Source organism: Notechis scutatus, chromosome 6 (assembly GCF_049901735.1).
Source record: "Notechis scutatus isolate UNSWTSFEM ecotype Mainland chromosome 6, rNotScu1.2, whole genome shotgun sequence".
Classification (NCBI taxonomy): domain Eukaryota; kingdom Metazoa; phylum Chordata; class Lepidosauria; order Squamata; family Elapidae; genus Notechis; species Notechis scutatus.
Window position 1 is genome coordinate 2,458,435 of NC_142014.1, and position 13,011 is coordinate 2,471,445.

Sequence of the window (13,011 nt, forward strand, 5' to 3'; positions counted from 1 at the left end):
CTTCCTTCCTTCCTTCCTTCCTCTCCATCTCCCTTCCTTCCTTCCCTTAGTGTGAGAACCATTTCACAGGATTAAAACACATACAAAAGAGATGAAATAGAAAAGAGCAGCTGGGAAAATGAAAAAAAAAAACACACCAATATTTTACATGCTCAAGAAAGGAGCTAATGTATAATTTTATACTGAATGGTTGTCATGTCCTCATGGATCCTTTTGAATATCCCTAAGTAGGGTGTACTCATAGCTCACAAAATTGTCCTGGCTGCATATTGGTAGCATTGCTGATAATGTTGGCAATTTATAAACCTTTTGAAAGTATTAGCATAATAAATCATAGGGTTTAAAATATTTTTTATTCTTACCAAAATTATATTTTATGCAGAGTCTGAACTGAATATAAAAGTGACTGACTTGTATGAAAAAAAGATGATTTGATTATACAGAAGGAATGAACGATGACTGAATTACAAAACCTGTCCATGGGGAAAGAACGAATGGGAGGAAGGGGGAGGCTGAGAAAATCGGGGCTGACGAGATCCTGGAAGGGGGAAAAAAAGAGCATTCAGAGGTTTGAAGGAAGGGCAACATGGTGAAGAAGAGCAGAAGGAAGGACAATTCTTCCTTCTTTAGAATACTTTAGAAGAAACCCTCCCATACTATCACCTCTTACAACACTAGACAACACCGTATCAGCAGTAGAGACCTTCACATTTTTAGGTTCTACTATATCACATGACCTAAAATGGACACCTAACATCAAAAACGTCATCAAAAAAGCACAACAAAGAATGTTCTTCCTGCACCAACTCAGGAAGCTCAAACTGCCCAAGGAGCTGCTGATCCAGTTCTACAGAGAAATGATGGAGTCTGTCATCTGCACCTCTATAACGGTCTGGTTTGGTTCTGCAACCCAACAGGACAGACACAGACTTCAGAGGAGAATTAGGACTGCAGAAAAAACAATTACTACCCATCTGCCTTCAATTGAGGACCTGTATATTGCACAAGTCAAAAAGAGGGCTGTGAAAATATTTACAGACCCCTCACAGCCCGGACATAACCTGTTCCAACTCCTTCCCTCAAAATGACACTATAGAGCACTGCACACCAGAACAACTAGACACAAGAACAGTTTTCCCCCGAAAGCCATCACTCTGCTAAACAAATAATTCCCTCAACACTGTTCAACTATTTACTAAGTCTGCATACTATTAATCTTCTCATCATTCCTTATCACCCCTCCCCTCCCACTTGTGACTGTAGGACTGTAATTTTGTCGCTTGTATCCTTACGATCTATATTGACTGTTTCCTAGTATGATTCAATGGCTTATTGTTCCTTATGACTATCATTAAGTGTTGCACCTGATGATTCTTGACAAATGTTTCTTTTATATATATTGAGAGTCTTTGCACCAAGACAAATTCCTTGTGTGTCCAACCACACTTGGCCAATAAAAAAATATATTCTTTAAAAAAAAATTCACAAGGACAGGAGGGTAAAGTTCAAAGGATGTTTTCTTTTTATCTTAGTTCTTTTGGCTTTTTACTTTACTCTTTTTCTGCATTTAGCTTTGTTTACCCCCAAAGTGAGCAGTATAATGGCCACATATGTACATTCATATTTGGGGTACAAAAATAGGGGTACATAACTCCTTAGATGGCAGGGTGAGAGTTCGAGTCTTCTACGTTTCTTCGCTGCCATCTGCTGGTCGCCTGGATTTCTGCAAAATGGACCTCTTGGCTCTCTGTCTCAGGGCCTTCAACGTGCCAAGTATGCTTTCCATTTGGAGCTGAAGCCCCCCCCAGATTATATTTCTATCCAAATGTTCTGGTATTAATAATATATATGTGTATATATACCTTTGGCCCAGTCACATCTTAAAGCAATAAACCTAGCGGTGTATTATGTCCTGGAAAACATCTGTCAAAATAGGTTTGCTGCAGAAAACAGTCACATTGGTTTGACTTCTATCTCATTAATATTCTTGAAGTACCAAGACTCTTTTGGGTATATGGGGACATATACATACATACATACATACATATATATACATATACATATACATATACATATACATATACATGTATGTATGTATGTATGTATCTTTGGTTATTCGGGTTTTCTCCCGCATAAAATTGGAAGTATCTAGGTGACTGTTTCGATGAAGTCTCATTCATCATCTTCAGGCTTGTGTCTTCGGCTTTGTGCTTCTCGGAGTAATGTGAGCTTGCAGCTGCTTCTTCCTTTTAACTGCTAGTGGGGGTGTGACTTGATTGGGTTGGGGCTTGGAAAAAGAAAATATAAACGCCCACACAGCATGAATAAACGAGATGATACCTCCTGCCTACCAGCCTTTTGGAAACCTGCCCTCATGAACAAATGAGTACCTAACATGAAGAATGACACCAGACCCACACCCATGAGGGCCACACAAGATGCTACCACCACACTTCCACGTAGAAAGCAGATTCACACCCACACAGAAGTTGAGACACAACCACGGACCAGAAGCCGTACCGCAGCAGCATCACTACCCGCTTCAAACCCCTCCGACCCATACATGAAGCAAACGGACACCCACCATGAAGATGTGGCACGACCACGAATGCGAAGCCAAACAACAGGATCACAGCTCACCAGCTCAAATCCCCCAGCAACTAAGACTAACCTGAGCACAACCAAGCCCCCACCTGAACAGAACACACCCCCAGTCAATCAGAACACAGCCAAGCCCCCACCCAATCAAGTCACACCCCCACTAGCAGTTAAAAGGAAGAAGCAGCTGCAAGCTCACATCACTCCCAGAAGCACAAAGCCGAAGACACAAGCCTGAAGATGATGAATGAGACTTTGTCGAAACGTCGCCTAGATATTTCCAATTTTATGCGGGAGAAAACCCAAATAACCAAAGATCCACATACAAATACCCGAAAACCTCAGAAAACAAATACACACACACACACATATATATGTTTTTGTATCTTTTTGTGTATGTATATGTATATGTATATGTATATGTGTATGTGTATGTGTATATGTATATGTATATATATATATATATATATATATATATATATATATATATATATATATATATATATATATATATATATATATATATATATATATATATATGAAGGAAGGGAAGAAGGAAGGAAGGAAGGAAGGAAGGAAGGAAGGAAGGAAGGAAGGAAGGAAGAAAGAAAGAAAGAAAGAAAGAAAGAAAGAAAGAAAGAAAGAAAGAAAGAAAGAAAGAAAGAAAGAAAGAAAAAGAAGAAAGAAAGAAAGAAAGAAAGAAAGAAAGAAAGAAAGAAAGAAAAAGAAAGAAAGAAAGAAAGAACCGATCTGGTACTCAACCAGCATATGCTGCCTTCCTATTTAAAGATCAGGAATGCTCAAAACAAGCTGTCAATGTCTAAATAGGGAGATGGCCCACAGCAGCTACGGGAAAGCCTGTGGCAACCTTCTCCCCCATATCAGCCTTTGGGAAAGGAAGAGAGAGTCCATCCAGCTGCATCTTCACCTGCCCGACCCTCCACCTGCTGCTTGGGGAGGCTGGCAAAGCCCCCAGTGACAGTCTCTGGGGGCTCTGCAGGAGAGGGCAGGAAGTGCTCGGGGTGATGCCATTGGGAGCCCTGTTGGAGCACCTGGCTACTCAGCATCCTCCCCTGGGCTTCTATGTCCCACTTGCCATTGACTCCCTCCTTCCATCTACAAGGCGGAACCCGCTCGGAAAGGCAGCGTTTCCCTGGTCCTCCCACCCCTTCCAGTCAAGCATCCAACCCAACTGTGGGAGAGACCTTGCAGGCTTGGCGCTCTCCCTGAACGAGGAGCTGTCTGCCTGCTGGCAGAGGAGGCCTCTCCCTCCACGGACGGGTTGGACCAGGGCTGCGGCTTCCCAAAGGGCGACTCAATGGAAGAGCCCCCCCTCCCGGGTTTCTCTGGGGATTATTCTCCCCCCGCCCCCCGTTTCGTAGTCTAGCCTCAACTCTGGTGGTCCCCCAGCCAAGCTGTACCGTCCCTGTGCCCATTTATTCATACCCATTTCCTGTATTCTTACTCATGCTTATACTTACATCTTGTAAGCGGTTGACAAATCAAATCATGAATCAATAAATAAGCTCCTGATGGGCTCCTCCTGAGCCTTGGAGGCCCGGCATGGTTGGTCAGGTGCTGCCCCCTGCTGTGGGGGATGCGGATATTACTCCACCGCCAAGCAGGGTCTCCCCGGAAGGGTTAAGGCTACCCCAGCTCCGCAGGAAGCACGGATCCTGTCGGGTAGGTAGCAATCGTGGAGAATATGGGCAGCTCTATTGGGATGAAATGTTGGGGTGAACAGGTGCATTTGTTGAGCTTACAAGTGTTTCATTGCCAGACGAAAACTCTGTGGAGTCTCTCTGTCCTTCAGGGCCTGCTTGTCCCAAGGTGCTTTTTTCAAGAGGCAACTGGACTTTCTGGTTTTTCTTTGAAGACGTTTTGCTTCTCATCCAAGGAGCTTCCTCAGCTCTGACTGGGTGGTGGGGAAGGGAAGGGTTGATATTACTTGCGGTGCTTTTAGAGACTTGTTGACTTCCAAGAGACCCCCAAGGACCCCTAGAAAGGATGCAAATGACCAGCTGTCTACTAGGAGTCAAAATCCTTCCATTCCCCACTGTCCAGTTGGACCTGAAGAACCTCCTTGGATGAGAAGCGAAAGGTCTTCAAAGAAAAACCGGGAAGTCCAGTGGCCTCCTGAAAAGGCACCTTTGGGCCGTTGCCAAACTAGCTAAAGTGGCCAGGGCTTTGACCCAAAGGAGAGGAGGGGCTGCTGGCTTTACAGGTGGCGGCTGGCCCAGCCAGAAAAAGTCACACGAATCACAGCATCCACCCTGATCAAGACAGATGGGACAAGCTGCCCCTTGTCTTTGCAAAAACACCCAATTTAGTGAGCAACAGGATTCTGACAACCTCGTAGGTAGGAAACTTTTCTGAAAAGGAAGAATCCAAAATTAGATCAATGAAACCTGCGGCTTTATGACGAGCCCTGTAAACGAAGTAACGGCTCTTGTTAAGGGAACTTGCTTTATTTTCACGGGCCTCTGCTGTCTCTCCCTGCTCTTGCTCCAAGAGTTTATTCTCTGAGGAAACCAGGACAGGTGAACGAAAGGCAACGGGGATAGAAAAGAGGCCTCCCTGCCCCCGTTTTCCAGTCAATTGTCCTGGAATTGGGCAATCAAGAGCAACAAAATGGCTATTCTCAATCATACATAAAACACAGGATAAATATACAAGAAATTAAAAAACAACAACACCCAGTTGAGTCAGGCAGACGTGAGGAAGCTTTTTGTTTATACATAGAGAATCTGAGCAAAAGTTTTTTTAAAAAAAGGACCAGAAATATTCTCCAGGCGGGAAGGGAGGAGGGATTTCAACCGAAATCATCTGAAGGGGATGCTTGGCTCCCTTTTTGTCCTGAGGAAAAAAAAAAAGGGAGGGGAAGCAGGCAGGCGGTTCTTCCTGGCTGGCTGTGGACAGAACTCCAGTTCTGCTGCCACTGGGGGTGGGGTGGAGTGGGCACCACCAGGGACGGGAGTTTGCAAAGCCAGGATGAGATCAGATGCAGCAGTGTGTGTGTGTGTGTGTGTGTGTGTGTGTGTGTGTGTGAGCCGTCCCACTTGGGCCCCGGCTAATCTGACCGGAACCCTCCCCCCAAAGGAAGGCCTCCGTCACAACAAGACGGGCTAATGGTTACGGGACAATGGTGGTTTGGCGACTGCTTCAGGCAGCAACTGCGTGAGGGGGGTGGGAGAGAGCGGGAGAGAGGGAGGGAGAGAGCTCCAGTGGGAAAGGAAAGGGCTTCCTTTAGCTCCCATCTAGCCATGGTTAAGGGGTGAGGATTAACAGAGGCGCCTGGGAACTCGCCTCCTTTGCTTTCCATCGTAACTACTTAGCCACCCACAGAGCCACATGTTGCAAGCTTTACGGGGGGCCTTTGAGCGCCTGATGGCATTTTTGCCATGCTGGTTACCCAGATTTGTTTCTAATGCCTTAAATAACCATGGAAGCCGCCCAGAGAATGTTGTTTCCTATTGGGCAACGAGGAAGATGGGCTGCACTTTAGCAGGGAGGCCATTCTGCACCTGAGGCAGAAAACTGAACGGCACAAGTGTGGAGTGGAGGAGACCTGGCTTGATAGGAGAAAATATGGGGGGACGGGGGGGGGGGGAGAAATCTGGTGTCCTTGTGGACCAAAATTAATCAGGCTATAAAGTAGCAGAAACAGCATTTTGGGATGCCTTGTCAGGAACACAGAGTGCCGATCCCAGGCCAGTGACAGTCCCCTTCTCCTCTGCCTTGTCTGACCCACCTTGGAGGGCTGGGTCCATTTCTGGTCACCGGAGTTCAAAAGGGACGGAGACGAAAGCGCAGCCGCTTCAGAAGGGGCTGCCAGGAGGGCGAGGGGATCAGGCGCTCTGGAGAACGGGCAAGAGGAGCAGGACAGCCGAAGGGCAGCCACCCAGGAGAGGAAGGTGGCTTGTCTCTGGCTTCCCCTGGAGGGCAAGACCAGCACCAAGAGCTTCAAACTACAAGAAAGGAAGTTCAGGTTGGGTGTCAAGAACTTCCCAACTCTACAAGCGATCAGATGAAAAGGCCAGGGGTTTCTAAGAGTGTCCAGTCAAGTGTCAGTGATGCTCAGGTGGAATCCTTCCTCAGAAGTTTCTCCTAAGCTCCATTCCAACTCCATTGTTCCCAGGGGTGGGATTCTACCAGTTCGCACCTATTCGCTAGAACCGGTTGTTAACATTCTAAGCAGTCCGGAGAACCGGTTGTTAGAAGAAATTACTGGCCTAATCCTGTAAGGAAGGCAGGATGGAAACATTCTGGTGTTGCTTACAGAAACTGCCTCTCCGTTAACCCTTATTACGTTCTTGACAGGACTAGACTTCCTGTCTCAGGAACTTCTCTGGAGTTTTTTTCCTCCTTTGCTGGTACTTTGCTTGTGTGGACTGACCATTCAAACTTACAATGGCACTGAAAAAAGTGACTTATGACCATTTTTCACACTTATGACTGTTGCAGCATCCCCACAGGCATGAGAGGCCAGACGAGGAGATGCGTGCCTCGATGTGAGTGATATTGAGTTGGCCATGCCCAGTCAATAACATGACCACCAAGCCACGCCCACCAACTAAGCCACGCCCACAAAACCAGTTGTTAAAAAATTGGAATCCCACCCGATTGTTCCGTCATGACCTTGTTTCCTGGAGGGGAGGATGGTGATAATTATGGTTCCCTTATTTCTTCCCTTCTATTATAGCTGCAGATTCACAATTCTGGCCTTTACCTCAGTGGGTTAAAAGCAAAAATGCTAAAAACCCCTTCAAGTGAAGCTCATGCTGATGCTTTCACAGACGTCCCACGGGGTTTTCTTGGCAGAAACCCAAAAATATTGGGAACCCTCACCCAAAATACTTGCCTGCATATAAAATGCTGTAGTAAGAAAGCAGTAACTGAGATAATGATGGTTTGGCATAGTTCTAGCATACACATGTACAGCATATGGATGTGCCCACACATACATGTGTTGGATTCACTGTTTATTAAACCCACAGGCCAAAAGCATCCTGCCAGTAGCCAAAGGGCCGTGTTTTCCTATTGTGAGTAGCAACCCAGGAAGCCAAATGCCACAGTTGTCCCCAGGGGTGGGAGCCCACTTGGCCGAGTTGTCGTGCTAAAACTCACCATGATGCCTTCAGCACATGAATCTGTTGCTCAACATCTCTCGGCTAACATGCAGGCTGCTCAGAGAGAGAGAGAGAGACGGAGAGAAGGCTGGGCTTGTTCCACACAGAAAGTATTCACAGTACGAAGCATGAGGACTATTCATTACCCCGTTTTATTAGCCAGTGTTGCTTAGATTCTCATCCCCCAGGAACTCCATATTTATGGCACTTTGACACGGCTTCCCTGGACACCCAACCTCATCTCCGAATAACAAAACCAGGACAACGGGATGTGATGCGCTAATCAAACCACCACATGCTTAGCATTAGCCCCCCAGGCGCCCTCCTTGCCAAAGCCTCTCTTGCGCTGGATCTGAACCTGCGCAGACCAGGTGTGCTCCCAGGCAGGTGCCATTACAAGCCCCAGCTGGCCATCCTGCTTGATAATGACGGATGCCCCTCTCCTCCAGGAATGTCCCAGGGAAGCAGAAGGTCACACGGTCTTCTACTAACCTGTGTACAGTTAAAGCTTTTGTTTGGGGACTCGATCAGGGGATCAGGTAGAGCCCAGGATCTCATTTGTGCTGTGACAGAGTCAGACTGAAGAGGTTGGGCAGAGTCAGAGTCAGCCTGGAAACTCAGCAGGCATCAGTAGACTTTATAACGCTGCCACCATTATTAAGCTCACTGCTTGGGGGAGGGGGGGGGGGTTACCCAACTGGTAGTCATCCAGTTTTAATCTACCTCACAGGGATGTTGTTGACCGTCCAATACTAAGGAACGTGCCGGGTCCAGTTTATTCCATTTAAAATATTTTGTATGCGCTTCTTTCCAAGAACTTCGAAGTGGTTTAAAATAAAAGCACAGCTGGGAGGGCTTAAAAGATTGAAAAAAGGGAAAATAAGTAAACCAGGTAATGTAATTGTAAGCTCATATTTGGGGGAGCAAATCCAACTGGATGTAACTCAACTGTTTCAACTGGAATGTGGTTAGCAGCAGACTGCACACTTCCAGCTAGATGTGGAAGTTGATCAATATTAAAATATAATGGCGGAAGCCGTTATAAAAAGTCTTTTAAAAAGTCTTCAAAAAGTAATAAAAACGAGCGCTATTGTGTCGGGCATCAAAACCGAGCTTAAATCGCAGCAGAGCAACCCTGGTCCGTTTTAAATGGGGCTTAACCCCAGATAGCGGCTCCTGCATCCCCTCACCTGAGAAGGCCGCCCCTTCCTCCACCTGCCCGAAGCGCTTGGGCGGAATCGCACTGCAGCAGCGGCAGCGGCGGCGGCGGCGTTAAACAGAGGCGGCAGCTCCGCAGCAGCCGCGGTTCTTGTTAACAGATTGTTTTTAAATCGACAACTTTAATCCCCTGTCTGTGTAATTGCATTTCAATAGGAACATGAAAGTTAATTAGATGAGAAGCAATTAAGTGTCTCTTTAGAGGAACTTAGGAGTTTGAACATCGGGCAGCAAAAGGTAACTTGCTGAATTCATTTCTAGGGTATACTTAGCCGCCTCTTCGTGGCACTTTAATTCTCCTTCTTCCAACAAGGACAGGAGGCCGTTTTACGCAGAGACGTTCGCGTGTAACGCGGCGACACACTCTCGCTAACCCCCGTTCCTCAAGTCGGGCACGATCCACGCGCTTTTTCCCTGCTCACACGCAACGACCACGCGCTCTTAGCGCTGCCTTCTCACCGGCAGCCCCGGCGCCCTTTTTGCACAGCCGGGACTGGAGCGTCGCCCCTCCCGCACCCTAGGAAAAGCACGCCCACGTGCACACCCCCCGCCCCCGTAAAAAGGCGGCGCGGAAAGCAACGGCGGAAGAATTGGGCAGGCGGCTCCCGAAAGCCGAAGCAGAGAGGGGCGACCCCAGCCTCAGCCGGCTCCCCTCGCCTGGACCCAGGGGGCCAAATAAAAAGGTCGCCCTTAAACCAACACCACCTCTCCACTCCGTAGGGCGACTCCCAGGTGCTCGTGCAGACAAGGGGGCGGTGGGGGGCAGGGACAGCCAGCACCCAGCCTTTTCAGCCCAGCAAGGAGGGCGGGCACAAGTGGGTGAGCCCCGAGCGGGGAACTTGTGCAACGGCGCCGCGTCAAGTTGACTGCAGGCTGCAGCCTCCCTCCCCTCCTCTTTCCCCGCCCGCTCCCCGCAACTTCGGCGCAATTCACACACACACACACACACCGCGCGCCGCTCCGTCCGACGAAGTGGGCGAGCGCGCAGCCCCCGCGCCCGCCTGTCCTTCGCCCTTTGGGAGTTGGGGGTCCAGCGCTTCTCTTCGGCCTCTGACCGAAGGCTCGCGCCGTTCCCATCGGCGCCCCTTCCCCACCAACTGCCCCCACGCCCCGCAACCGTCGTCGATCGGGACACCCGCGGGGAAGGCCGGCTGGGTGGGTGGGTGGGTGGGGGGACGGAGCCGCAGGGACAAAAGCGCAGGGAGGCCCCCTCCCTCCCGGCGGCTTCCAGCCCCGGCCTCTCTTGGTGGCCTCCCATCCCAGCGCTCATCAGCTCCCGCCCTGCTTGGCTCCCGGGAGCGGCCGAGCTCGGCCCGGTGCGGGAAGCCGCGTGGAGTTGCTCCGGCTGGGCAGCCGAGACTGCCCCGAGACGCGCCGGGATGCCAGGCAGGCGAGGGCTCCTTTGTCTGCCCCGGGTGCGCGCTGCTCGCCGCCTCCCGGCAGGGACCCCGCCAGCGCCGAAGCCGGACCAGGCGCCTGGCGAAGAGCAGCCCCGGAGAAGCCCCTGGGGATGTGGGGGGAAGGCTGGGGACCCACCGGACTTACCTTTGTAGGACAATCTCAGCCGCGGCCCGGTCTTCTTGGCCGCCTGGCCGCGCTCCCTGCCGGCCAGCATGAAGAGTCCCAGCAGCAGCGAGGCCACCTGGGCGGCCCGGCCCATGGTGAGGCGGCGGCTGCTGTCCGTCGGGCCGGTGCCGAAAGCCGCCGCCGCCGCCACCCACAACTTCTGCCCAGAGCCCCGAAGGCGGCCGGGAACAGGTGAGCCGCCAGGTGAGCGCGGGAAGACGGAGGCGCTCAGGGCCGGCCCATCGCCGCCGCCGCCGCCCGCCTTCCGCGCAGTCCCGGAGCGAGGCTCAGCGCCCCACCCGGAGGGGCTCCCGCCCGTCTCCTCCCCAGCGGCGGCGGGCGAGGAGCCCCCGGTGCCCAGCGGGGAAGGAGCGCAGCTCGCCCGGGGCTCAACCGCCCGCCTCGCTCGAGGCTCGCTCGCTTGGCGCTCCGGGGCTCCTCTCCGCCGGGGCTCGGCGGGCGCAAAGCCGCTGCCTCCTCCTCCTCCTCCTCTCCGGCTTGGGTGGCGGCGCAGAGCAGAGCCGGGCTGGCGAGGCGCGGCGCGTCGGGCCGGCAGAGCTGCAGCCCCGCGGAGAGACGGGCAGGCGCGAGGAAGCGCGGAGTTTCCCCGCCTCGCTGCTTCGGCTCCGGCCCCTTCCCGCGCGCCTTCTCGTCGCCTGCAGCCCCGCTCGCGGCTCACTAGGACGGCGGGCGGAGCGCAGCCCGCGGCTCCTTCCCCGGCTCCCCCGAGCAGATGCCGAGCGCAGCTGGCAGCGCAGAGCAGGGACCGCGCGGAGAGGCAGGCGGGCACCTCGGCGGTGGGTGGACCGGCGGGGACCCGGCCTTGCTCTGCCCTCCTTTCCCCTCCTCCTCCCCCCCCCTCGTCTCTCCCCTTTAAAACGGTGGGGGCTTCTCCTAGAAAATGAGCCGCCCTTCCGTGGCATCCATCGATCTATCCCTCTCTTTATCTATCTATCTATCTATCTATCTATCTATCTATCTATCTATCTATCTATCTATCATCTATCTATCTATCTATCTATCATCTATCTATCTATCTATCTATCTATCTATCTATCTATCCATCTATTATCTATCAATCTATCAATCAATCTATCTATCTATCTATCTATCTATCTATCTATCTATCTACCTACCTACCTACCTACCTACCTATCTATCATCTATCTATCTATCTATCTATCTATCTATCTATCTATCTATCTATCTATCATCTATCTATCTATCTATCTATCTATCTATCTATCTATCTATCTATCTACCTACCTATCATCTATCATCTATCTATCTATCTATCTATCTATCTATCTATCTATCTATCTATCTATCTATCTATCTCTCTCTCTCTCTCTCTCTATCTATCTATCTATCTATCATCTATCTATCTATCATCTATCTATCTGTTCTATCCATCCATCTATCTATCCATCATCTATCTATCTGTTCTATCCATCTATCTATCCATCCATCCATCCATCCATCCATCTATCCATCCATCCATCTATCTATCTATCTATCTATTCTATCTATCTATCCATCTATCTATCTATCTCCCATCTCTTAAAAGGCACAAGGCTTTTTAAGGAGGCTACAAACTCCAGCAGGGACAATCGGAGGGTGAGCTGAGTGAAGCCGCTGCTCCTTTCCTGAAGTCTCAGCCAGCCTTCCTGGCCAAAAGCCCGTCAAGACAGAGGAGGAATCCAGTTGGTCTAATAAGTTGGACAGGGAAGCCTCCAAGTTCTTCCCCTGCCCCGTTCAAGCCCCTCTCCCCCCATCCTTGGCTCCAAGCAGGAAAGGCAGAGCCAATCACCTCCTCCAGGCAGAGGCCCAGGCACACCCAGAGGTGCAGCAGGAAGAGGGGCTGCTGGGGGTCTTGCAGGGGTGGTGGAGGGGGTGGGCTGTGATGCACTAGCAGACCCAGGCTTCCTTGCCACCTGTTGCACTTGCGAGAAGCCTCATCGCTTCTCGATGGGAAATGCTGGGAAGGGGGTTTTCCTTTACTATTTTTGGTTTCCTAAGACAAGAATTGTGTTAAAGCACCACAGCAAACACCCAAAACTTTTTAAGGCAAGGCAACAGCTTTTAATGGCACTTCCTGGACTGTTTAGGGACTCCTGGTTGTGTGTTGCCCTCCTCTCACTAGGTGGCAGCACTGGGCTGGCCTCACCTGAGCCCAGACAGGCCAGTTAGGCCTGGTTATGGGGGGGCGCCAGGAAAAATCTCACAGCTGAAGTCGGGATGTCAAAAGGGAGGAGGAAGAGGAGGAGGAGGAGGAGGAGGAAGGTCTAGCTGGGTTTCTTGATCTTGGCAACATTAAACAATTAAGCTGGGGGATTCTGGGAGTTGAAGTCCACACAGCTTAAAGCTGCCCAAATGGAGAAATTCTGCTGGAGGGACTCCCAGGAAAAGAGCATCAGGTCGAATGCAGAATTTTCTACTTTTGGATCCCCAGTTTTTCTAAGTGATACACAGCATCATCAAGTATGCGAGAATACTATTT

The 13,011-nt window shown here is 50.4% G+C and overlaps 1 protein-coding gene across 1 annotated transcript in view; it reads right to left on the bottom strand.

The window, feature by feature from the left end:
* The window catches only part of SEMA3A (semaphorin 3A), a 128,181-nt gene extending 116,877 nt beyond the window's left edge, over nt 1-11,304 (bottom strand). The window contains exon 1 of the mRNA XM_087969182.1: nt 10,491-11,304. Coding sequence (XP_087825308.1) covers nt 10,491-10,605 — 115 coding nt within the window. The 5' untranslated portion in view covers nt 10,606-11,304. The remainder of the gene's footprint in view (nt 1-10,490) is intronic.
* Nucleotides 11,305-13,011: the final 1,707 nt, after the last annotated feature.